We start from the raw sequence: 27,774 nt of genomic DNA, 5'->3' as shown, positions 1-27,774 counted from the left end.
CCCTAGGTCAGGGTGAGAGTGGCAGGTGCCAGGTTAGGGCTCTGGGTCATCAGGACGCCCCATTGCCCCCTCTGTGCCACCTTCCCATTGACTCACGCCTGTTCAGCCATAGTTCTCACTCTTACTGACCCACCCTGTGCATGCCTGTTCGCCTGAGGCAGTTCCAGCTTAGAGTCCCTGACTTAGTGAACAGCTCTGTAGGACTGGCCCCGCTGGTTATCAGAGGCAAGATATCTAACTGCCCCCTCATCAGCTCAGTCCGGTTTCCTCCCCTCTTGGAGCTGTCCTAGCACGAGGCTCCAGGGAGTTCACAGGGCTCTAATGACCAACTCTCCAGCACCCTCTTCTCCTGCTGTGATTTCACACCAACTTTAGACAGGTCCCTGGCTGGGTGGGTGTGGGTGCTTCAATGGGGAAGCAAGGAGTTCTCCTGTGGGTCTGCTACCACTTAACCCCCTGGCCTTGCAGGCTGGCACCCTCCCATCCTCTATGCTCTCTGGTTTGTTTCTCTCCAGAGAATGCGATCTTATTTCCTGATAACCTTGCTTTTTTTTTTTCCTTTTTTGAGAATCCGTGCTGAACCTCTGCAGATTCTCAATGCTTTCCTTGTACGTGGGAGTTACACTTGCATGTAGGAGACCAAGATCTGTGTCTCCTTCTCTGGGTACAGGAATTCATGGTGTTACCTTTTATTCTGTCATTTTTTTCTCTCTATACCACATTTTATTAATCCACTCATGTATTGATGGGTACTTGGGTTGTTTCTTCATCTTAGTGATTTTGAACTATGCTGCTATTAATATTCCAGTACAAGTGTCTTTTTTCATAAAATATCCTTTTCTTTTTTTTTTTTTTTTTTTTTTTTTTGCCTTTGGGAAAATACCCACTAGTCGGATTGCTGAATCAAATGGTAAGTCTACTTTTAGTTCTTTGAGGAAGCTCCATACTACTCTCCATAGAGATTGTACTAGTTTGCAGTCCCACAAACAGTGTATAAGTTTTTCTCCCTCTGTACATCCATACCAACATCTGTTGTTTTGGAACTTTTTGATAAAAGCCATTCTCATTGGATTTATGTGATATCTCATTGTAGTTTTGATGTGCATTTCCCTGATGATTAATGGCGAGCATTTTTTCATGTGTTTTTTGGCCATTAGTCTTATCTTCATTTGAAAAGTTTATCTTCATGTCTTTTTCTCACTTTTTAATTGTGTTGTTTGGTTTTTTTCTTTGCTGATTTGCTTGAGTTCTCTGTAGATTTTGGTTATCAGCCCTTTATCAGCTTTATAGCATGTAAATTATTTTCTTCCATCATGTAGGGTGTTTATTTGCTCTATTGATTTTGTCATTGGCTGTGCAGAAACTTTTTAACTTTATAAGGTCCCATTTATTTAATTATCTTGTTTCTGTGATTGCCTTTGTGGTCTTCATAAATTCTTTGCCTAGGCTGATATCTATAAGAGTTTTTTTTCCAACATTTTCTTGTCCAATTCTTATAGCTTCATGCCTTAGGTTTAAGTCTGTTATCCATTGTGAATTAATTTTGGTGAGAGGTGAGAGGTGTGGATCCTGTTTCAGTCTTCTACCTGTCGCTATCCAATTTTTCTAGCACCATTTATTGAATAGGGTTTCTCTTCCCACTGTATGTTTTTGTTTGCTTTTTGAAAGATCAGATGACAGTAAGAGGATGGTTTTATATCTGGGTTCTCTGTTCTGATCCATTGTTCTGTGTCTCTGTTCTTGTGCATGTATCATGCTGTTTTGGTTATTACAGACTTGTATAGAACTTAATGTCTGATAGATTGATGCATCCCAATTTATTCCTTTTGCTTAAGGTTGCATCGACTATATGGGTCTTCTCTGGTTCCATCTGAAGCATAGAATTATATTTTCTAGAACTTCAAATAATGATATTGGTGTTTTAGTATGATTTCATTGAATCTGTAGATTACTTTGGGTAGTATAGATATTTTAACAATATCGATTCTGCCAATCCATGAATATGGTATGTTTTTCTATCTGTTTATATCCTCTGCAATTTCTTTCCTCAGTGTTTTGCAGTTTTCCCTATATAGTTCTCTCACCTCCTTAGTTAAATATATTCCTAAGTATTTTTATACTATTTTGAAAGGCATTGCATCTTTGATTTTATTTGCCACTTAACTTTTATTCACATATATGAAAGCTACTGATATCTGTACATTGACTTTATAGCCTGAGAATTTGCTGAATTCCTTTATCAATTCCAGGAGTTTCTTGGTTGAATCTTTGGGCTTTTCTATATATAACAGCATATCATCAGGAAAGAGTGATAGTTTGACCTCTTGTTTTCCCATTTGGATAACCTTGGTTTCCTTCTCTTGCCTGTTTGATCTGGCAGGGACTACCAATACTAATGGAAGTGGTGATAGTGGGAAACCTTGTCTGGTTCCAGTTCTAAGCAAGTATGCTCTCAATTTTTCCCCATTCAGTGTGGTGTTGACTGTGGGTTTATCATACACATCTTTAATAATTTTGAGGTATGTGTCATCTATGCCTGTTTTATTACTAGTTCTTATCATAAAAGGGTGCTGAATTTTGTCAGTGCCTTTTCCGTGTCCATTGAGAGAATCATATAATCTTCGATTTTACGTTTACTTAGATGGTGAATTGCATGTGTAGATTTTTATATAATGAACCATCCTTGCATCCCTGGGAGGAAGGCCATCTGGTGATGAATAATTATTTTGAGGATATGCAGTTAAATTTGGTTTGGTAAGATTTTATTGAAAATTTTCCATGTATAAGGGATATTGGTCTCTAGGTTTCTTTTTTTGTGTGTGTGTCCTTTCCAGGCTATTGTATCAAGGTGATATTGGCTTCGTAAAATGAGTTGGGGAAGATTCTTTCCTTCTCAATGTTGTGGAATAATTTTTGTAGTATAGTTACCAGTTCTTCTTTATAGGTTTGGTAAACTTTAGGTGTGAACCTGTCTAGTTCAGAAGTATTTCTTTTTGGAAGACATTTTATTGCTGATTCAATTCCAGTGATTGATATTGTGGTATTTTCAGGAATTTTATTTCTTACTGATTGAGCCTAAGAAGGTTGTGTTTTTTTTTTAAAGAATTGTTCCATTTTCTCTTTGTCTTCAAGTTTTTGGGGATAGAGAGTTTTATAATATTCAAAGGTCATATTTTGTATTTCCATTATATCAGTTGCGACTTCTTTTTTTCATTTGTATTTGAGCTTATTATAGTCCCTTCCTTTCTGCTTCTTCTCAATCTAGCAAGAGGCCTATCAGTTTTGTTTATATTTTCAAAGGACCAACTTTTTGTTTCATTAATCTTCTGTTTAGTTCTTTTGTTATCAATTTCATTTAGTTCTGATTGATCTTGGTTATTTTCTTTTCTTCTGGTGGATTTGGGATTGGTTTGCTCTTCCTTTTCGAGTTCCTTGTGATAATTCATTACATTGTTGATTTGTAGTCTGTGTTTTAGATGTGGTCATTTAGGCTATGAGTTTTCCTATCAGGACTGGTTTTGTTGTAACCCACAGATTTGGATAACTTGGGTCCCCATTATCATTTAGTTCAAAGAATCTTTGGATTTACATCTGAATTTCCTGTTTGAACCAATAATCATTCAGCAACAAGTTCTTTAGCTTCTGTAACTTTGTGTAGAGATGAGTGTCTAGTTTAATTGATTTCCAATTTTATTCCACTGTTGGCTGATAAGATACATGGTATAATTTCTGTTTTTTGAGATCTGTTTTGTTACTAGGGATGTTATCAATTTTAGAGAAAGTTCCATGAGCTAAAGAGAAGAATGTATATTCAGTGTTATTTGGGTGGAATGTTCTGTAGATATTAGGCCCACTTGTTCTAAAGTTCAATTTAAGTCCATTGTTTTTTGCTTATTTTCTGTTTGGAATATCTGTCCCTTTCTGTCAGTGGGTTGCTCAGTTCTCTGGCTATTATTGCATTACCGTTTATAATTTTGTTTACATTAAACAGTATTTGTTTTATGTATCTGGGCACGTCTGTCTTAGGTGCATAACTATTTGGGATTGTTAAGTCTTCTTGTTGAATTTTTCCCTCCACCAGTATATAGTGACCATCTTTGTTTTTCTTTAGTTTTGTTGATTTAAGTTTATGTTAGCTGATATGAGAATGGCCATACGAGCTTTCTTTTGGTTTCAGTTTGCCTGGAATATTGTTTTCCATCCCTTCACCTTGAGTCTGAATGAGTCCTTGATGTGTTTCCTGGAGACAGTAGCTTCTTTGCTTGTTTTTTGTATTATTTTGTTTTGTTTTTCTTTTTATCCATTCAGACATCCTATGTCTCTTCACTAAGCAGTTCCAGCCATTCACATTTATTGAGAGAATTGATATTAGAGGGAGATTTCTGGTCATCCTTTTGGGTAGACTGTTAATGTCTTATTTTTCTCCTGAGCCATTATGTAATCTGGGTTCTGTACTTTAGTTTTTAGGTGATTTTACACTGGTGGGTGTCTGTTGTGCTGGTCAGTGTATAATGTAGGTCTAAAACTTCCTGCAGGGCAGGTCTGTTGTTTGCAAATTTCCTCAGTGCTTTCTTGTCTGGGAAACTCTTCATCTCTCCATCATATAAGAAACTTAGTTTTGTAGGATACAGAATTCTAGGTTGGCCATTATTATGTTTTAGAAGACTGAGGATGAGTCCCCAGTCCCTTTGGGTTGGAAGGCTTCCATTGAGAATTCTGCAGTTAGTCTGATAGGTTTTCCTTTGTCGGTCACCTACTGTTTTTGCCTTATTGCTCATAGAAGTGCCTCTTTAGTGTTTACTTTGGCCAGCCTAATAACTATATGATCTGGTGATTGCCTTTTCTCATTGAATCTCCCAGGAGTCCTGTGTGCTTCTTATACTTGGAGATATATATATATATATATATATATATATATATATATATATATATATTTCTAGCAAGGCCAGGGAAGTATAGTATCCATCTCTTGTGTATTTTCTTCTTCACTCTCAGGGATGCTTATGATTCTTATGTCTGGACTCTTTACATAATTTCACATTTCTTGTATGCTTTGTTCAAACCTCTTGTTTCTGTGTTCTTTCTCCTTGACTGATTTGTTTAGCTCATAGTTGTTATCTATAAGCCCTGAGATTCTTTCATCTGTGTGATCCAGCCTATTCTTAAGTCTTTCCACTGTGTTTTATAATTCCTTTAATATATTTTTCATTTCTGGAATTTTTGTTTGTTTTATCCTTAATGCTTTGATTTCTTTAGAGACTATTTTATGCATTTCTCACATTGTTATTGTGGCTTCTTTGTGTTGTATTCCTATTTTCACTTGTGTTTCATTGAGCTTTCTTACAATCTATATTTGAAATTCTTCATCTGTCATTTTAACAATTTCATTTAGTTTGGTATCCATTGCTCGGGAGCCATTGATTTCTTTTGGAGGCAAATTTTCACTCTGATTTTTCATGCTTCCAGAATTTTTTCACTGATTCCTTCTCTTGTGGCCTCTTGGTCAAGAGCTGGTGGTGTTAGGGCCGGTTTATGGCCCTGTCTCTGAGTCCCCAAAGATTTATCTCTGACCATGCAGGGGAGAGGGTACTGGTCATGAATTGCCTTTGTGGTGTTTTTAACAGGTTTATTGAACCTCTTGGGTTACCTCTGACCTGTCGTCTTCATCTCTTCCCACTGGAGTTTAGTGAGTTTGGTCCCCCAGGTTAAGCTCTGAGCTGGTGGCTTTTACTCATGGGAATAAATCTATTGCTCTCTAATAGCTTGAGATGGTAGGCAGTATGTTAAGCTATGGGGTTGTTCCCACTGTCATTGATTGGAGTTTGCCTGGAGGAGCCAGTTACTGACATAATCTGTTGTGCCTGTGATAGGCTCTGGTACCCCATTTGGGGTATACAAAGACCCCAAGATTTGGGAGGGTCCTTGTAGCTCCTAGGGGTTGCCTGGACCCTGATCCCCACTTAGGTGGAGGGTAGGAACAAAAATGATCATAGCTGGAGTGTGAGAGCCTGGGTGTGGGGCTTTGCTGAGCCTCTGTGGAGCTTAGAAGTTGGTTATCTGGACGCTAGGAGGAGCTTCCCATATGGAGTTCTTGGCTGTGGTTCTAAACCTGGAGGGCTCCTCCTAATGAGAGGAGTCTAATAGTGTGATTACTGAGGCCCCTAGTCAGACTTTATATGTGCCTGTCCACAAGCCCGGACATTTCCCCCTCTGATTGGTGCACTTGTGTTTCCTCTCTCTGCCCAAGGTAGGCTCTTGAGCTTCCCCACATTTTGTGTGTCTGACCTGCTTGGTTGCATCTCCACGTGATGCTGGTGGCTAGTGGAACCTCCAATTATGCACCCCTTTTCCGCCACTAGACCTCAAGGTGAGACAGGAGGACCTCTCTATCCACAGAAGTCTGCACCAGGGGGACCCTTCTTCCAGGGACATAGTGGCAGCTCAGGAAACTCTTGGATCAAGCCGTCCGCCCTGTTGAAATCAGTGGTGTTGAGAGGGGCAGCTACTCTGATTCAGTCTGTGGTGCCTGAGGATTTTTTTATTTCCATGGGAATCAGTACTTATGCAAATTCAGTCTCTTTGCCTCAGCCTAATACCGTATGAAGGTTCTACAGCAGGGGGTGGTGGGAGATGGGGCATGCTTACATCCCCTTGTTCTCCTGTGCTCCTCCACACCCTTCTGATGGGTAAGAGCTCTCTCTTGCCATCTGACCCTAGAACCAATACCTATTCCCTATCCCTCTCTACCCCACTGTCTGTGCTGTCAGTAGGTGAACACACTAAACTCCTGTGAGCAGGGAGATTGCAAACTGCAGCTGTCCCACTGGCTTAGGCACAAACGTACCCCCAGTGGTGAAAGCCAGTCACTCAGCACAGGAACTCTATCAGCTGCTATGGTAGGGACAGGGGCTGTGGTCTCACTGCACCACTCTCCTGTCCCTGGGGTACCAGGTCCTTCCCTCCTCTCCAAGGCAGGTTTGGCTAGAAATCCACCCAGGTTGTGGGGAACCGTCTCTCTCAGCGCAATGCACTTTGGAAGTTGCTATATGGAGTGTGCGACCACATCATTCCGAGCCTGCTTGAGCCAAAGTTACTTTCTGGGATGCCAGGAGTGGAGGAGGTGCAGAGGAGGAGGCATCCAGATGCAGGGATGACAGCTCTTTGGTCCCTCCCAGCACTCCCCTGTGGAATGAGAGTCCTGTGTCCCATTGCTGGCTTGAGACACCAGAGTGGAGAAAAGAAAGACCCTTACCCTTTCCCTGGGCTCCAGAACTCCCTGGATTTGGTTCACACTACTGATTTCTCTCTTCTGTCCTCCCCTCTCTCAGCTGCACAGTTTTTCCTGGTGGTGTCCCTGGAATCCACTGTTGTCCCTGTGGTCTGCTTCCAAGCAGTGATCACTCTCCATTCTCCTCAATCCAACCCTCAACTCTTTTGCCAGGATGGTTGGTCAAGCTGTGTCTCTAGTCAGCCATCTTCCCAGGCATCACATTTGAGTTTAAAGGGGGAAGAATGAGAGGGAATATAGTGTAGCACTTAAGATCATGACTTATGTGTGAGGCTGCCTAAATGCACAGCCTGGCTCTGTTACTTTTTAGTCAGGCTTCTGTGTGTTGCTCAAATTTTTCATGCCTTGGGGATATTGCTTAACCTTTTTGTGCCTTGGGAATGTTCTTTAACCATTTTGTGCCTCAGTTTCCACATCTGTAAAGTGAAGATAGTAATAGTACCTACCTCTCAGAGTCTTTAGAAAGATTAAACAGCTTATTTGTGTTATATAAGTATGTGTGTATGTATAAAAAAAGATTATATGGCACATAGTAAGTGTTCAGTAAGTGTTAGATGATATTATTAAGAATGCATAAAGCACCCTGACAAACAATCACATGTTATTTTTGGACTTCCTATTAGTAGTAGAGACCCTCAGGTATAAAATGTAAGACATAAAAGTATATTTCAATACTTGTAGAGGCCTGTCTCCTAAATTCCTCTTTATTCTCTCACCTTTATCATTATCTGTACCTTTCAATAATCACTCAGAAAAGATCATATAAGGTTTAGTCATGAGCAAAGTATGATTTTTTCCTTATGAACTTTTAGTACGTATTGATGATTTATATGCTGAAACATACTTTGATGAGTGGGAGTAGAGGGACCTATTCTTATGAGCTAGACAATTTATTTTTTTAAAAAAACTGTAATGGGATGTAATTGTTATACAATGAAATACATGGATTTATAGTATATAATGACATGTGTACACACCCATGAAACCATCATGAAAATCAAGATAATGAACATATCCATCACCCCTAAAAGTTTCCCATGTAGTCCTACGTAATCCTTCCCTACTGCCCTACATCCCCAATTTATAATGTCTTGCCCCCCTCATTCCCTGGCAACCATGGACCTGCTATGTAACCCTATAAGTTAGTTTTTAATTTTTTAGAAATATTTATAAGTAGATTCATATAGTTGTACTCTTTTTTTATCCCTTTCACACATCATAATTATTTTTGAGGTTCATTCATGTTGTTGGAATATATCAATAGTTTATTCCTTTTCATTGCTGAATAGTATTTCTTTGTATTTATACACCACAGTTCATCCATTCATCTGCTAATGGACATTTGAGTTGTTTGAAGTTTTCTGATATTACCAGTAAAGCTGCTGTGAATATTCATGTACAGTTATTTGTATTGATGTATATCTTTCATCTGTGGAGCAGAATAATTGGATTATATGTTTAGTGTTTTAAGAAAAGACCCATTTGTTTTTCAAATTGCCTGCATCATTTTACATTCCCACCAGCAGTGTATGAGAGTTTAGTTCTTCCAAATCCTTGCCAATGACCTCTTCATATTGCCATTCTTGTTAAATTTTACCTATTTAAAAAGTATGTAATACTATTTCATAGTGGTTTTAATTTGCATTTCCCTAGTAACTATTATGTTCTGCATATTTCATGTGCTTATTTGCCATCCATTTATATTTTGCCCTCCCCCTTTTATTGGTTTGTTTTCTTTTTATTGAGTTTTGAGAATTCATAAAATATTTAGGATGCAAGTCCACAGTCAGATGTATGCTTTGCTGGTATTTTCTTTCCATCTGTGGATTGTCTTTTAATTCTCTAAGTGTGTTTTGAAGGGCAGATGTTTCTAATTTGATAAAGGTCATTTTTTTCTTCCTCTATGTATTGTGTGTGATAGCTAAGAAATATTTTTCTTTTCACATGATTTCAAATATAGGTGTTCCCCAACTTATGATTGTTCAACTTATCATTTTTTGACTTTATGTTTTGAAACCAATATGTATTCAATGGAAACTTTAAGTTTTGAATGTTGATCTTTTCCTAGGGTACTGATATGCAGTACAATATTCTTTGGTGATGCTGGGAGCAGCAGCCAGCCTCAGCTCCCAGTCATTCCTGTGACTGCAAGGGTATACAACTGATACTCCGTATTTTCCACTCACAATATATTCAACTTATGATTTATTGGGATGTAACCTCCTCATAAGTCAAGCATCTAGATTTTCTCCTGTGTTTTCTTCTAGAAGTTTTTATAGTTTTAGGTTTTACCTTTAGGTCTATTATCCATTTCAGTTTAACATTTGTATATGGGACAAGATATGGTCAAAGTTCATTTTTCCATGTGAATATCTAATTGTTACAATACTCCTTGTTGAAAATACTATCCTTTCTTCATTGAATTGCATTTCTACCTTTATCAAAAATCAACTGTCCAAATATTCATGTTTCTATTTCTATGCTGTCTGTTCTGTTCTATTGATATACTTATCTGTGTTTAAACACTGTCTTCATTACTGTTGCTTTATAATTAAGTTTTGAAATCAGGTATTGTTAGTCTTACAACTGTTTTATTTTTTTCAGAATTTTGTGGGGTTTCTGATTGGTCAGTTGGTTCATTGCTTGGTTTTTAGCTATTCCCTGTCCTTTGCATTTCCATATGAAATTTAGAATCAGCTTGTCAATTTCTACCAAAAAAACAAAGCCTGGTAGGATTTTGAATGAGATGGTGCTGGATCTATAGATTAATTTTTGGATAATTGGCATTTTAACAATGTTAAATTTCTCATCTATAAAGACAGTTATCTCTCTCCAATTACTTAAGTCTTCTTTAAATTCTATCACCAAAGTTTTACAGGTTTCAGGGTACACACATATTTTATTGCATATTTTCCAAAAGTTTTTTCTGTGTTTGATACTATTGTAAATGGCATTGTTTAAAATTCATTTTCCAATTTTTGTCGATAGTATGTTTTAAACTTATTAATTCAAGTAGCTTTTTGTGGTGCCTAAGTTATTATGATTCAACTTATGATTTTTTGACTTTATGATGGTGTGTTACCAATTATACATTCAATAAAAACCTTTTCTGATTCTTCCATCAGTTTTTCTACATAGATGATAATATATCATTTGTAATAAAGATAGTTTTACTTCTTTATTTGTGATATGAATGTCTGTCTTTATTTCAATGCCTGGAACTCCCAGTAGAGTGCTATAGAAGTGGAGAGTAGACATTTTTGTTTTGTTTCTGATATTTATGGAATATATGGCATTTATTTTTCACCATTAAGGATAATGTTAGCTGTAGGCTTTACATACATGCTTTTAATTAGTTGAGGGAATTTCATTCTGTTCCTGGTGTTATGAAAATTTTTATTAGAGATGAATGTTGGATTCCATCAAAGGCTTTTATTTGTCTATTTAGGTAATCACATGGTTTTTCTTTTTTGGTTACATTGATATACATCTGAATTATACTGATTTTCAAGTGTTAAGCCAACCTTCTATTCCCAGGATGAATATCAATTGATCACGATAGATTATACTTTATACATAGCTGAATTTGATTTGTTAAATTTTTGTTGATAATTTTTGCATCTGTGTTGATGAGGGATCTTGTTTTATTTTCTTGTAATATTTTTATCTGATTTTGGTATTGGGTAATACTGGCCTTAAGTAAGTTGAGAAACATAACTTCCTCTTCAATTTCTACAATAGTTATTTAGAATTGGAGTTACTTATTCTTAAATGTTTGTTACAATTCACCAATGAAGCCATCTTGGCCTACAGTTTTTTGTTGTTGTTGTTGATGTTGTTGGGGGTTTAAAACTATAAATTCAATTTCCTAAATAGGTATATGGTTGTTCAGGTCACCTGTTTCTTCTTGAGTGAGCACTGGCATTTTTTTTTTATTTCAAGGGATTTGTCTTGGGCATCTATATTGGCATAAAATTTTTCATAATATTTTCTTATATAGTTAGTGTCTATAGACTCTGTAGTGTTGTCTACTTTCTCATTTCAACTATAATTATGGATTTGTTTATTTCTCTTTACAGTTAAAACATTTTTTCTTCATGTATTTTGAAGCTCTGTTTTTACATGAATAAATGTTTGTAAGTTTGTCATTTTACTTAACTGTCCCCTTTATCATTTATGAAATGACCTTCTTTATCCCCAGCTTTAAGATATGTGCATTCATTATAAAATTCATTATAAAATTCTAGGTATATAATTCTTTTCTTTCAGTACTTTAAATATACTTTAAATATACTGCTCTGCAGTATTCTCCTTTGATTTTTTTTCCTACAAGAAATTTGTAATTGTCTTTATTTCATTATATATATATAATTTTTTTTTTTTTACCCTAACTGCTTTTAAGGTTTTCTTTGTATCTTGGGTTTTGAGCAATTTGGTTTTGATGTGCCTTGAGGTAATTTTATTGATTTTCCTTGTACTTGGGGTTCATTGAGATTCTTGGATTTGTAGATTTATGGTATTCTTCAAATTTGGAAAATTTGGGGGACATTTTTATTCAAATATTTCTTATCTGTTCCCATTTCCTTCTGGGACTCCAGTTGCACATATGTATTGAGCAATGTGAAGTTGTTCCACAGCTCAACGATGCTCTAATCTTTTGCTAATGGTTTTATGCCCTCTGTTTCTTTTTAGTGTCTATTTCTCTGTCTTCACCAATCTGCTTTTTAGGCCAGATTTACTGTTAATCTCATTCAGTTTATTTTTTATCTCTCATTTTAATCTTCATATCTTCAAGTATGATTTCAGTCTTTTTATAACTTCTGTGTCTCTACTTAGCTTTTTAACATCAGGAATACAGTTATTATGGCTGTTTAATGTACTTCTCTACTTATTCTAACATATGTGTCAGTTCTGGGTTAGTTTCGATTGATTGCCTTTATTCTCTTTATTTTATTTTCCTATGTTTTTGCCTGTTAATTTTTGATAAGATACCAGACATAGTGAATTTTACTTTGGTAATTGCTACATACTTTTGTATTCCTGTATGTATATATTTTATAAAATGTCATCTTTGTTGTTTAAGTTTTATTTTATTTTAATCTAACACATAATGTATATATCTATAGGGTACACTGTGATGTTTTGATACATGTACACTTTATGTAATGATCAAATCAGGGTAATTAGTTTATCCATCTCTTCTAACATTTATCATTTCTTGGTGGGAGGAACATGCAAAATCCTCTCTTCTACTTATTTTGAAATATGCAATAAAATATTGTTAACTATATTCACCCTACTGTGCAATAGAACACTGGACCTTATTCCTCCTACCTGTAATTTTGCATCCATTGACCAATATCTACCCATTTTCTCTTCCCCACTAACCTCCCCAGCCTCTGGTAACTTCTATTCTGCACTGTACTTCTATAAGATCAGATTTTTAAAATTATGCAAGTGAGTTTGATCATCTGGTATTTGTCATTTTTTTCTCCCTGGCTTATTTCACTTAGTATAGTGTCTTCCAGGTTCAACCATGTTGGTACAAATGAAATAATTTTATTTTTATGGCTGAATAATATGTATATATACCACATCTGTAGATATACCACATTTTCTTTATTTATTCATCCATTGAAGGACACTTAGGTTGATTCCTTGTCTCAGCTATTATAAATATTGCTGCAGTAAACATGGAGATGCAGATACTCTTTGACTTACTGATTTCATTCCATTGGGGTAAATACCCAGTAGCAGGATTGCTGGATCATATGTTCTATCTTTAATTTTAGATAAACCTTCATGCTGTTTTCTCTAGTGGCTGTATTAATTTATATTCCCACCAACAGTGTATAAGGGTTCCTATTTCATCACATCCTGGTCAGCAATTACTGTTTTTTGTCTTTTTGATAAGTGCCATTCTAATTGGGGTGAGGTGATAGCTCACTGTAGCTTTGATTTGTATTTACCTGATGAGTGCTATTGAACACTTTTTTATGTACCTATTGGCCATTTGTATATCTTTTTTTCTATTTTTTACTTTAATTATGTTTTATTTCAGAATATTACAGGGGTGCAAATGCTTTGGTCACATAAATTTCTCTTGCATCACCCACATCAAAGCTACAAGCGGGCCCATCTCCTAGAAAGTGTGCATAGCATCCATTAGGTGTGAATTCCATCCCCTCCACCCCCACATGCCTGATCCCCGATGAATGTTACTTCCATATGTGCACATAAATGTTGACCCATTAGTACCAATTTAATGATGAGTACATATGGTGTTTGTTTTTCCATTCTTGTGATACCCCACTTAAAAGAATGGGCTCAAGTTCCATCTTAGATAATAAAAGAGGTGTTAGTTCACCATTGTTATGGATGAATAGTACTCCATGGTATACATATAACACATTTTATTAATCCACTCATGTATTGATGGTAACTTGGGTTGTTTCCACATCTTTGCAATTGTGAGTTGTGCCCCTGTAAACATTTGAGTGCAGATATCTTTTTATAGAATGTCTTTTTTTGTTTCATTTGGTGAAATACCCGGCAGTAGGATTGCTGGATCAAATGGTAGTTCCAATTTAAGTTTGTTGAGGTATCCTCATACTTTCTCTAAAGGTTGTACTAGTTTGCAGTACCACCAGCAGTGTATGAGTGTTCCTATCTCTCTGCATCCATGCCAACATTTATCGTTTTGGGACTTTTTGATAAAAGTCATTGTCACTGGAATTAAGTGATATCTCATTGTGGTTTTGATTTATATTTCCCTGATGATTAAAGATGTTGAGCATTTTTTCATATTTTTGTTGGCCATTATTTTGAAAATATTTTGAAAAGTTTCTGTTCATATTGTTTGTCTACTTTTTAATGGGGTTGTTTGATTTTTTCTTTCTGGTTTGCCTGAGCTCTTTAGATTCCAGTTATCAGCCCTTTATCAGATGAATAACATGCAAATATTTTCTCCCACTTTGTAGGCTGTCTCTTCCCTGTGTTGATTGTTTCCTTTGTTGTACAGAAGCTTTTTAGTTTTATGTAATTCTATTTCTCTATGTTTGCTTTTGTTCCCTGGATTTTTCAATTCTTATCCGAAACATCTTTACCCAGACCAATGACATGAAGCATTTTCCCCATGTTGTCTTCTAGTAGTTTTATAGTTTGAGGTCTTACATTTAAGTCTTTAATCCATTTTGAGTTGATTTTTTTGTACATGATGAAAGATAGGGCTCTAGTTTTGTTCTTCATATGGATATCCAGTTTTCTCAGCAACATTTATTAAATATACTGTCCTTTCCCCAGCATGTGTTCTTGGCACCTTTTTTGAAAATCAGTTGGCAGTAAGTGGTTATATTTATTTCTGTTTTCTCTATTCTGTCCGTTGGGTCTATGTGCCTATTTTTATGCCAATACCATGCTGTTTTGGTTACTATAGCTTTTTAGTATATTTTGTAGTTAGGTGGTGTGATGCCTCCAGCTTTGTTCTTTTTGCTTAAAATTACTTTGGCTATTAAGGGTCTTTTGTGATTCTATATGAATGTTAGGATTTTTTTTCCATTTCTGTGAAGAATGTCATTGATATTTTCATAGGGATTGCATTGAATCTGTAGAACACCTTGAGTAACAATATTAATTCTCCCAATTCATGAACATGGAGTATCTTTGAATTTGTATCTTCTTCAGTTTTATCCAGTTGTGTTTTACAGTTTTCATTGTAGAGATCTTTTACCTCCTTGGTTAAATTTATCAGTAACCATTTTGGTCTTTTTGTATTCTTGTAAATGGAATTGCCTTCTTGATATCTTTTTCACATAGTTCACGGTGGCATATAGAAACGTTAGTGATTTTTGTATGTTGGTTTTATATCCTGCAACTTTACTGAATTTAGTTTATTAGTTTTAATCTTCTTTGGTGAAGTCGTTGGGTTCTCTATATATAACATCGTGTTGCCTGCAAACAGTGATAATTTTACTTCCTCTTTTCTGATTTGGATGCCCTTTATGTTTTCTTTTGCCTGATTGCTCTGGCTAGAACTTCCAGTACTTTATCCAGTAAAAGTGGTAAAAGTGGACATCTTTGTCTTGTTCCAGATCATGGAGGAAAAGCTTTTTGACTTTTCCACATTCATTATAATTTCAGCTCTGTGTTTGTCATATATAACTTTTGATGTGTTAAGGTATGTTACTTCTATGCCTAATTTGTTGAAAGTTGTTATTATGAATAGATGTTAAATATTATCCAATGCTTTTTCTGCATCAATTGAAATAATTATATGGTTTTGTCTTCGATTCTGCTTATGTGATATATCCTGTTTATTGATTTGCATATGTTGAACCATCTTTGCATTCCTGGGATTAACCCCACTTGGTCATTGTAAATGATCTTTTAAAATTTTTTGTTAAACTCAGTTTGCTCACATTTTATTGATGATTTTTGTGTCTGTGTTCATTGGGGATATTTGCTTTTAGTTTTCTTTTTGTTGTTGTTGTTGTGTTCTTATCTGGTTTGAGCATTAGAGTGATGCTGGCTTTGTAGAATTCGTTTGGAAGAATTTGCTCCTCTTCATTTGTTTTTTTTTTTTTTGATATGGTTTGGAAAGGATGAGTGTTAGCTCTTTAGAATTTAGCAGTGAAGACATCAGGTCATAGGCGTTCCTTTAATACAGGAATTTTTATTACTGCTTTAGTCTTCTGACTTATTATTTATCCTTTTAGATTTTCTGTTTCTTTATGACTCAATTTTAGTATTTTTATATGTCCATGAATTTATTCATTTCTTCCAAGTTTTCCGATTTGTTGCCATATAGTTGTTCCTAATAGTCTCTTATGATTCTTTATATTTCAGTGGTATTAGTTGTAATGTCTTCATTTTCATTGGATTTTATTTATCTGTGTTTTCTCTTTTTTTCTTAGTCTAGTTATACATTGTCAATTTCATCTTCAAGAAAACCAACTCTTTATTTCATTGATCTTTTTTTATTTTTTAGTCTTTATTTTCTTTATTTCTTCTCTGATATTTATTTTCTACTAATTTTACATTGAGTTCTTATTTATTTATTATTTGTTTTTCTTTCAGCATATTATGGGGGTACAAATGTTTAGGTTACATATGTTGCCTTTGCCCCACATGAGTCAGAGCTTCAAGCATGTCCATCCCCCAGATGGTGCACACTGCTCCCATTAGGTGTGAATATACCCATCCCCTTCTCCGCCACCCCCACCTGCCCAAAACTCTATGAATGTTACTACTATATGTGCACTTAAGTGTTGGTCAATTTAGTCTGTTCATACCAATTTGATGGTGAGTACATGTGGTGCTTGTTTTTCCATTCTTGTGATACTTAGTAGAATATGCTCCAGCTCAATCCAGGGTAATACAAGAGGTGCTAGATCACCATTGTTTCTTGTGGCTGTGTAGAACTCCATGGTATACATATACCACATTTTATCAATCCACACTCATGTATTGATGGACACTTGGGTTGTTTCCACATCTTTGCAATAGTGAATTGTGCTGCTATAAACATTCTAGTGGAGATGTCTTTTTTTTAGAATGTCTTATTTTTTCCTTTCAGTAGATGCCCAGTAATGGGATTGCTGGTTCAAATGATATTTCTACTTTTAGCTCTTTGAGATATCTCCATAGTACATTCTACAGATGTTGTACTAGTTTTCAGTCCCACCAGCAGTATATGAGTGTTCTTATCTCTCCGCATCCATGCCAACATTTATTGTTTGGGGAATTTTGGATAAAGGCCATTCTCGCTAGAGATGAGTGATGATATCCCATTGTGGTTTTGATTTGCCTTTCCCTGACAATTAGAGATGTTGAGCAGTTTTTCATATGTTTGTTGGCCGTTAGTCTATCTTCTTTTGAAAATTTTCTGTTCATGTCCTTTACCCACATTTTGATAGGGTTGTTTGAATTTTTCTTGCTGATTTTCCTGAGTTCTATATAGATTATAGTTATCAGCCCTTTCTCAGATGTGTAGCATGCAAATATTTTCTCCCATTCTGTAGGTTGTCTGATTGCTCTCATGATAGTTTCCTTGACTGTAGAGAAGGTTTTTCATTTGATCAGATCCCATTTATTTATTTTAGTTGTTGCTGTGATTGCCTTTGGGGTCTTCTTCATAAATTCTTTGCCTTAGCCAACGTCTAAAAGAGTTTTTCCAACATTTTCTTGTAGAATTCTTATGATTTTGTGCCTTAGATTTAAGTCTATCATCCACCATGAATTGATTTTTGTGAGAGGTGTGGATCCTGTTTCAGTCGTCCAAATGTGGCTATCCAGCTTTCCCAGCACCATATATTGAATAAGGATTCTTTTCCCCAGTGTATGTTTTTGTCTGCTTTGTCAAAGGTTAGATGGCTATATGAGGATGGTTTTATATCTGGGTTCTCAGTTCTGTTCCATTGTTCTGTGGTTCTGTTCTTGTGTCAGTACAATGTTGTTTTAGTAACTATAGCTTTGTAGGATAGCTTGAAATCTGGTAAATTGATACCTCCCAATTTCTTCTTTTCACCTAAGACTGCTTTTGCTATAAGGCATCTTCTCTGGTTCCATACAAAGCATAGAATTATTTTTTCAAAATCTGTCAAAAATTATGTTGGTATTTTAATAGGAATTGCATTGAATCTGTAGATCACTTTGGATAGTATAGACATTTTAACAATGTTGATTCTGCCAACCCATCAGCATGATATGGTTTTCCACCTGTTTAAATCCTATGCCATTTCCTTCCTCAGTTTTTCATAGTTTTCCTTGTAGAGGTCTTTCTCCTCCTTAGTTAATATATTATCAGGTATTTTATTTTCTGTGTTGCTATTGTGAAGGGTATTGAGTTTTTGATTTGGTTACCACTTTGATAGTTGTTGGCGTATAGCAGGGGTCCTCAAACTTTTTAAACAGGGGGCCAGTTCACTGTCCCTGAGACTGTTGGAGGGCCATTGGAGAGTGCGGCACACATTCCACACATGTGCACTGTGAGCCTGGGACGAGTTGGCTGCTAAGCAGGACAGGCAGGTGGCAAAAATACCCGGTGGGCCTGATAAATGTCCTTGGCGGGCCGCATGTGGCCTGCAGGCCATAGTTTGAGGATGCCTGGTGTATAGGAATGCTACTAATTTCTGTACTTTGATTTTGTAACCTGAGACTTTGCTGAATTTGTTTATCAATTCCAGTAGTTTCATGGCAGAATCTTTGGGGTTTTCTAGATATACGATCATATAGTCAGCAAAGAGCGATGGTTTGACCTTTTCTGCCCCATATGGATGCCTTTTGCTTTTCTTCTTTTGTCTGATTGCTATGGCTAGGACACCCAGCACTATGTTGACTAGAAGTGGTGATAGAGGGCAACCTTGTCTGGTTGCAGTTCTAAGTGTAAATGCTTTCAATTTTTCCCAGTTCAGTATGATGTTGGCTGTTGGTTTGTCATATATGCCTTGTATGATTTTTAGGTAAGTCCTGCCTATGCCTATTTTGTTATGCATCTTATCATAAAAGGGTGCTGAATTTTGTCGAATGTTTTTTCTGCATCTATTGAGAGGATCTTACGGTCTTTGTTTTTGTTTCTATTTATGTCTTGAATTAGACTTATAGATTTGCGTATGTTGAACCATCCCCTCATCTCTGTGATGAAGCCCAGTTTGTCATGATGGATATTGTGAAGTAATTTTGCAGAATAGGCACCTGTTCTTCTTAAGTTTCTTCTTGTTTTTCATTTAAACCGGTTGTCCCCAGCCTTTTTGGCACCAGGGACCATTTTAATGGAAGATGGTTTTTCCACAGACCGTGTGTGGGGGGATTGTTTCTGGATGATTCAAGCGCATTACATTTATTGTGTATTTTATTTCTATTATTATTACATTGTAATATATAATGAAATAGTTATACATCGTACCATATGTAGGGTACCCCTGCTTTAAACATTCTTGATCTTTTTATTCTTAGCAATAGTTGAGTTACTGGAAACAGTTTGATACTTTTGGGTCTTCCTTTTAAGATTTGCTAGGGGGGGACCAGAGACGTATTTAGACTACTCACTATTGAAGAAAGATGCTACTAAGTACTCTATCTAATACTTCATGAATTATGAGGTTTTCCCCTTTTTGTCTGGTCATAACAGGCAATATTCCCCACCCTGCATGAGTTTTTATTTCCCTCCAATTCTTCCAGATAGTTCTTCTCAGGCCTTCAGTTGTTTCCTCACACATGTGTTTATTAGTAGTAATCTGCTAAATACTTGAGGGAGACTCTTTACAAATTTTTGTAATTCTCTCTGCTCCTTTTATCCCTTTGGTACTCTGCCCTGCCATCTCTAACTGCCTTTGTCTACCGTGACTCTCAGTTCTGTCTCCTCAGTTTAAATTCACCAGGCTCTGCCTGGGTTCCTTTACCTGCACAACAGCCTGAAAACTTTATCAAGGTGGTAAGCTGAAACAATCATAATGCTAGGCTTACCATTTCCCATCTCTTACGAATCACTCTCCTTCATTGCTTAACATATGATCTCCTAAAAATTATTGTTTCATGTAACTTATGGTTTTTGTTTGTTTTTCTTGCTTTTTCAGGTAGGCAGGTAAATCTAGTTTCTCTTATTCCATCTTGACCAGAAACAGAAATACTTGGACTGTTGAAACTTTATCATTTTTATAATTACTATTTAGGTTTGTTGTATCAAAATAATTCATTGTTATATTTTTTTTAATATTTTTCATTTATTTTCATACATATACTGTTTTCCCAGATTTTTTGAATGGCTGCCCTGCTCCTTTGCATAGTTTCAACCAATTATGTTATTCCTCAGAATCTGATAGTACTACTTAGAGTCTTTAATTTCACTGCTGCTGCTATTGATGAAAAGTTTACAAATGGTGATTTTGTTTCTACATTAGAAAATGATTGTTAAGGAGAGTTACTTCTCCTTTCTCTAAAAGGTACTTGGTAGAGAGAGCTTATTTAAATGTATTACATCATTTAATATATTTAAAATAGTGTTTTATTGTGAGATTATGTTAAATTCACAACTTTTTATTATAACAGAGATAAAATAAGCATATCATAGTTACACTGATGAAAAACTTATGATGCTCTGACCTGACTATCCTAGAATCCAGTTTCTAATGTTGGATTTATGTCTTGCTCTCTTTGGTATGTTACACAGCAAGCCCCCAGTTGAGTGGATTAACAACATGGAACCCTCTCTTCTATGTTATGTCTGTATACACATAACCTTATACTTTAGAGCCCAGCTTAGTAGCAAAATTCAATAGATCCTTTCTCCTCCTGACTATTTAGCACATTCCAGGATAACTCCTGCCACTTACATTTCCTTCTCCCTCAGTAGGAGAGAGTTCCACAGATTTGGCATCCCCAATTTAAAAGTGACAAGTAAGGATTTACTGTATATTTTATACTTTTTAAATTTTTCTTTCAGCATATAATAGGGGTATAAATGTTTAGGTTACGTATATTTCCCTTGCCCCCCACCCCCAAGTCAGAGCTTCAAGCGTGTCCATCCCCTAGACATTTCAAGATTCTCTTTTGACAGTTAACTGTGCAGGTTATAGGTTGTTTTTTTTCCCCTAAGTGTATGCCAAATAAAAAAATTGAGAAACTACTGATGATTTCATATTTTGAGAAAATGTGAAATGAAATGTTTCATATACACACACATTTCATTTTAATTTAGGATTTGCTTTCCCATATGCTTCATATGGACCCACATCAGAGGTACACCACTGAACAAGTATTAAAGCACGCATGGATAATCCACAGAGACCAGTTGCCAAATGATCAGCCAAAGAGAAATGATGCAGTGCATGTTGTTAAGGTAAAAGAAACCTTTTACCTGTGTTCTAAATATTTGATACCTAGTAAAGCCATCGTATGCCGTTCACTGATTAAAGATAGATTTTTAAAGATAGATTTTTGTTTTGTTTTGTTTTGTTTTAATAACAACCATGTACTCTTTTTAAACTTTCTTTCCTACTACCTCTCTAAAATAAAAATTTCTTGATTGTACTTGTCTTGCTCTTGAGAGAAACTGGGGTAGGAGTGGACTAAATGCAATTGTCATGTGGAAACAAAAGATTTCTCTTAGTTTCTAAATTATAATCATTCATACCAGTTCCTTATATTCACAGATATTGAACCTAGATTTTAAATGTTAAAGTTTTAACAAATTTTATAAGAAGAATAGTTATTGAAATGAGAAATATATAATTAACCAGATATTAATTCATCAAGGGAACATCAATGTACAGATCAAGTATATTGACTTATTATCCAGCAGAAAAGTTTTGTTCTAGTTAAATGTCTTATGATATAATGTGAACTTTTTCTTTTCTTATCTCCACAGATTGTTACTCAATTTTTGACATTTTCTTATTATTTTAGGGAGCAGTGGTTGCCACATATTCTGCCCTGACTCACAAGACCTTTCCACCACTCCTAGAGCCTGTTGCTGCTTCAAGCTTAGCTCAGCGACGAAGCATGAAAAAGCGAACATCAACTGGCCTGTAAGATTTGTAGTGTTCCTCAACCAAACTGGATGAAGATAAAATTAAATGTGTGGTTTTCTGCCTAATCTTATATCAAAGGCATCTTTTTTCTGCTACATTACTTGAATATTCTGTTTAAGTCCCCATTTTTAGGGGGAATGAGATTTTCAAAAAAAAAAAAAAAAAAACATACACAAGTTCACAATATTCATACTATGTTGTTTTGCAGTAGTGTCCAAGTGTTCATTTAAGCATATAATTGGTGTCCACAAGGTCATAACAACTCTGCACACTAACTTCTAAGTTTATTTCAAATAAAGTTACTTTAAAAGTATTTCTTGTTTCATATAATAATGGTTTTGGGAAAAATTACCAACAATCAAGATGCATATATGACGATATAATGACAAACAATATCAGTATTTTTTTTTTTAAATTTCAGATCCTGAAGAGTAAGCTCTCTTTTTTTCCAAACAAAAACAAAAAAAGTATTGTAGAAGCTTGTTGTGCACAACCAAAGGACTCCATTTATTTGAGTGTCTGTAGTTACTAAAATGTAGACATAGTACTTTGGTGCCAGAACAAAATACATTTGTGCTAATATATTAATTTCTGTTATGGTTGGTGCCAAAGTTTTTAGAGAAGAATTAAATCACACATAATGTGTATAGACAGACCTGTATGTGACCCATATATGGCCTCATCTAGAAATACAGGTTTCCATATGGCTTCTGTACATTTTACATCTAATTAAATTGTGGTACAGGTGAAGAATTTTTTAGCCAACGGCTTTACATTGGAGGTGTAATATTCTAAATAGTTCATAGTTAAGCCTTTGAAAATAAAGTACATGGTGTTGACACTATCTTGATGTTATGTAAGCTGAATTTCAGGTTAACCAATTGGATTTAATTATTATCTGTCCCCTTTATAAATGAATTACACTATTTTTATGACTTCCATGTGCTTTGAGTTACAGTGTAGCATATTAATCTACCTTCAGTCTTATGGTAATATAGTTGAAATGTTACTATAGTAGACTTGTGCACTTAGCACACAGGATATAGTATAATGTATTACAGTGAACTTTAGACAATGCTACATGATAGTTATACTTCAAGAAGATTAACATTTTAAATAGGAATAATATACATGGTCTACGTAAAATTTGAGCATATTTTAAAACCATATTTATAAAAAAGATCTGACCAAATTGGTCTTATTAAATTTATGATTTCAGAACCACTGTGTAATATGTATTGTTTTCTCTAAATGATGAAATTTTAAAGAATTGTTTTGTGTTGTTGAAGAAAATGCTATTACTACTACTGCTACTACTGACAGAATTCATGAATGTAAACCTGAGGATATCACAATTTTTGTTTAGTCAATATTCGTGAACTACTTGTGAGTGCTAGGTGTACTGTTTGCTGTGTGTTTTATTTTCCTTAGTTCAGAGAGAGAGAATTGATTACTGAGTGCTGAAGTATACAATTTAGGCTAGGAGACTTGTAACTTTGGTATTTAATAAAAGAAGCTATATATATTCTCTTTATAATGTAAGTGATCTATACCCCATGCACAAAGATCTGTTTCTTGGATGTGATACATAAAGTATGTATTCTTATTTTGAGATGTCTTTTTGATATAGTTGAAAGAGCTTAAAGAACATCTAATGCCACATGTAAAAAAATACTTAGAAATAGACTGGTATCATGTCTTATGGCTTTCTATGTTCCAAATTGGCATTTTCTTTTCCTCATTTTGCTTTATTACTATAAGCATTTGCATGTAAAAATGTGTGTCCATATATTATGACTTATTTTCCTCCTGTCATTATCTTGTTTAGCTATTATACCTTCTTCCTATCAGAATTGATATGTCAAACTCTGAGGTGTTGAGCTTTTCAGGACAGAGATACTATATCCATGTATGCTTTTAAGTAGTAAAATTAGGGGAAGTTAAATTGGAAAATTAAAATAATCACAAAATAATCTTTAGGGTTTCAATAATCAATAGCTTTAAAAAGTAGACAGTCTTAATTTTCATTTAGCATGCTCAGAAGGATCATGTCATACAGTCCTATCATGAAAGGAACACTATAAGAATAAAACAATAAACAGTATGACTCCTTATCAACCAATGAGGATTGACAGTGTGTAACAGACACAGGTATGCTAGTAGATGTACTCAATAATTGTGTGAGCGTTTTCTGCTGAAAAATTCAAATATGCTAGCATAATAGTAGTAGAGGGCAACTTTTTTATAAGGGAAAGCTTTAAACTATGCCACCATTTTGTAGAAGGACCCCAGGTACGGATGCCCAATCATGTCAATTTTGCCTAGAACTCTATTAGCCACAAATGCAAATTTGAGTGGAACATATTTTTTGATGGGGCTTCTATAAATGCTTAACCAGTAAAAAAAAAATCCTTTCGATAAGACTTTAGAATACCATGATTTTTCATAGATTCATGAACATTTATTTGCATTGTTTTTCTCTCTAGTTCATGGTTTTGTGTAGTATTTAATGATAGCACAGTTTGAGGATATTATTGTTCTGGAAGTGAGATGATATTGAACTTATTTTTCTCAAAGAGAAAAAAAAACCAGGTTTGCTCAAATAGACTAACAATCTATTTTCCTAAAGCACATATTACCATGAATAAACTCAGACTATTTGGAAGAAAATTAGAATGCAGTGCTGGGCAAAAGTGATTTTGTAGGGAAAAGCAATGGTTTAAGTCCTTTCATGAAGATCAAACTTAAGCCTATTTTGTTAGACACAAGAATGCCTAAACATTGATTTTTATAATTTATTAATACCATTGGTAATTAAACATAATAAAACATTTTTTATAGCACCTCTGGTTAGCTCAAAGGGATTCCATATGTTTAGGCAACCCACAAACTTAAGAACAGATGTTTGGTGTTTATAATGTCTCCCCATTGAAACAACGTATTAAAATAGTATTGCCCACAGAAATTTATTCATGGAGATTTAATAGTATTTTCCAGACAGTAAGAGGCCCTTCATGTATAAAGAAGGAAAAGAAATGCTTACCTTGGCCCTAAGACCCACTGGAAAACTTAGGCTTTAAACCGAGCAAAGTTTATCTTTGGCATTCTCTACATTATCTTTCTCCTGGCTTTCCAGCCCCCTCATGCTATCTATCCTACTTGAGCACCTCCTAGCAGTACTCCATCATTAAGGTTTATGCTATCCCCAGAGGATTCTATACATCAAAAGGGCCTTACTACCTTTCCCTTCCTGTTCCCCATATCAGAATATCCATCCTTCAGAGCAGCTCTTTTCATGTAAAAGGTAAAAGGAAGGCTATCACATTAAATTAATTCACATTTTTCTGTCAGTGTCTAATAGATAGTTGGCATTTTTTCAAGGAAGATGTCCATTAATCAATCAAATTTCTAGTTGCTGGAGCTTCCAGCGATCTGACCAAATGAGAATAATTTTAAATTCAGTTATTATCAGGGAAAGTATTTTAAGGGGAATGAATTTACACAGTATGTCCCAAGGTCAGATTATCTAAAACGCTTTGCACAGTTCCTTCCTTTCTACTTCTTAATCTACATTTTCTCTTAAAAACTTGCAAACTTTTTAATCACATTTAACTTCTGTGATGAAATGGTGTAAAGGGAGGCAGAGATTGGCAATTGTTTCCATAGATGTTGTTAAGCCCATATTTATCTGCATTCTTGTTTCTCACAGTACATGACCTATGTAACATAAGGAGTTTTATTCCCTCTGCCCCTGTTCCTACTGTATTGATAGAGAAAAGCACAGAAAAGTTGAATGTAAACAATTCATGGAGTCAAGTGTCCAGATCCTCTGTCTAGATTTCAAGACCTAGAGATCCTATTTATCACAATGTTATTTCAACAAGAACGCAAGCCATATTAAGTATAAATTGGCCATTGCAATTAAAATTCTTTAGAACAGTGCTGTACATTTTAAAGCTTATTCAGGCATTTTTGGCGTGTATCTCAAGATCAATGATTTCTGATATTAGAATGAATCAATAGTGTGCTATTTGCCTTCCTATGCAGGAATGTAGTGGCATTAGTAGTGATTATTCACAACATAGATTATACTCATGAATGCACTGTTCCTGATTTTAGTCTTATAATGAAGTCCATCATATAATTTGAATAAAATGATAATGCTTGATCACTTAAAATTCTATTTGGTTGCTAAGACATGAGGAAATTATATTTGAAGATATAGTAACTTCTTAATAATAGGCATGAGTTTCTTTGAAATATGAAGAAAAATATAAAGGAAAAGTATTTTTAGAGTACAAAAATCCAAGCTTACTTACATTATATTAGCAAATTTCAATTATTGATCAGCAAGAAACTTTAGCTTAAATGCTTAGAAATAAATATGTAGGTAATTTCCAACTTAAGGTTTGATTTGTATTCACATTTCTAAACCCTGAACAATAGAGCTTCCTTGGATGACTATTTTGCTTTCATTCTAGTTGTTTAATTGTGGAAACTACTCTTCAAAAGGTATTTATTAAGCACTAATTTTATGTGGACAGTTCTAGAGAATGTACTAAGTATATTAGTTTCATAGTAAGTTGTCATAATGTGACCAATTAGATTATTTGCTTTTACCTTTACTATCAACTAATATTGCTCAGGTCACATTTGATTTCCCTTTTAAAATTCATTCCCTCTGAAATTGATACCACTTATAGCAAAAAAATAATGTAAGTTTTTCAGTATGATAAAATGATTTTTAACAGCTGAAAAGCAGTCTAGCAAGAAACAGCCATTTTAAAAGTTATACATAAATCTTAATTAAATATCCAAATACCAGCATGATTTGGAAATGAGAATTCATCTTGCATTCCATAGTACAAAAAAATAGGATAATGTATTTTTCTGTGTTTGATTTTATTTTAAATAGGAAGTAGTGTTGGTAGTTGTGAATTACATAGGGTTTATGCAGAGAGAGTATACTTTGCTATAGCCACCTTTGTAAACAGTTGGATTGCCAACACTTTCCAAGCACTTTTGAATTCCTAAACTTATTTTTGAATATAGAAAATATATTTACTGGCATTTCATTGCATTTCTCAAGTCTGAAATGGCGCTAAATAGCAGTTGTATGTAAATTTGATTCACATGTACTTAAAAGATGCAATTGAAAGAAAAGGTCCCAGTGTTCTGATAACTATATTTTTCTGACTATATTATGGATTTTATACCATCATTTATTTTATAAATGTTTTCTTTAAAGCATTCTTCCTTTTGACATTAAAGTTTTCATTCATTGTACTAAAATTTTTCATCATGTAAGACCAAATCCAGTAGTGTATTTTGCAGTGCTTTTCCCCTCACAGTGCTGCTAAGGAAATGGCTATCATTTTGAATTTACAACATGCCAAAGATTACATAGAAATTATATTTATTTTTGTTCTTGTTAAAACTCTGTGAGCAACAATTATCAAGATATCATTTTAAATGACTAGCATTCTCTGGATACTAAATAAAAAGTCTGCAACTTTCTAACATTTTACAGTTGACCTTGCTTGATCATTTATGGATATAAATCTTTGTGTCTGCTTTTATTGAACATGTACAGCTAATTGCAGAATTCACTGGAAATGATAAACGTTGTTCAGGAGCCAGATTTAACAAGCATTTCAGGATATTGTTTATGCATATACTTTGATAATTTTATGAACTGTAATATTTTTCTCACTTTGATTTCTATTGTTCTTATAAGGCAAGGAAATTCAATAAAATGAGTTTAAAAACTTACAATATTTTTAGGACATTCCAGGAAAATGCATTTGTCTGCAAATTAAAGTGACAACCCTTTCTGCATTAAAAACAAATTAAAACTTTAGTCTCTGAGGATTGGCAAAATTGTTTTAAGCATAGAATCAAGTAGAATAACAAATTTAGCCAAAAAGAAGCCACACATGTGTAGGCCATGTTAATTTATAA

The 27,774-nt window shown here is 34.8% G+C and overlaps 1 protein-coding gene across 2 annotated transcripts in view; it reads left to right on the top strand.

Moving 5' to 3' along the window:
* The window catches only part of RPS6KA6 (ribosomal protein S6 kinase A6), a 135,063-nt gene extending 112,937 nt beyond the window's left edge, over nt 1-22,126 (top strand). For both annotated transcript variants that reach the window (XM_012738662.2, XM_020284931.2), the window contains exons 21-22: nt 20,982-21,122; nt 21,689-22,126. In XM_012738662.2, the coding sequence (XP_012594116.1) occupies nt 20,982-21,122; nt 21,689-21,814 (267 nt within the window). In that variant the 3' untranslated portion in view covers nt 21,815-22,126. The remainder of the gene's footprint in view (nt 1-20,981; nt 21,123-21,688) is intronic.
* Nucleotides 22,127-27,774: the final 5,648 nt, after the last annotated feature.

Source organism: Microcebus murinus, chromosome X, assembly GCF_040939455.1.
Source record: "Microcebus murinus isolate Inina chromosome X, M.murinus_Inina_mat1.0, whole genome shotgun sequence".
NCBI lineage: Eukaryota > Metazoa > Chordata > Mammalia > Primates > Cheirogaleidae > Microcebus > Microcebus murinus.
This window is presented reverse-complemented; position numbering and strand designations above follow the sequence as displayed.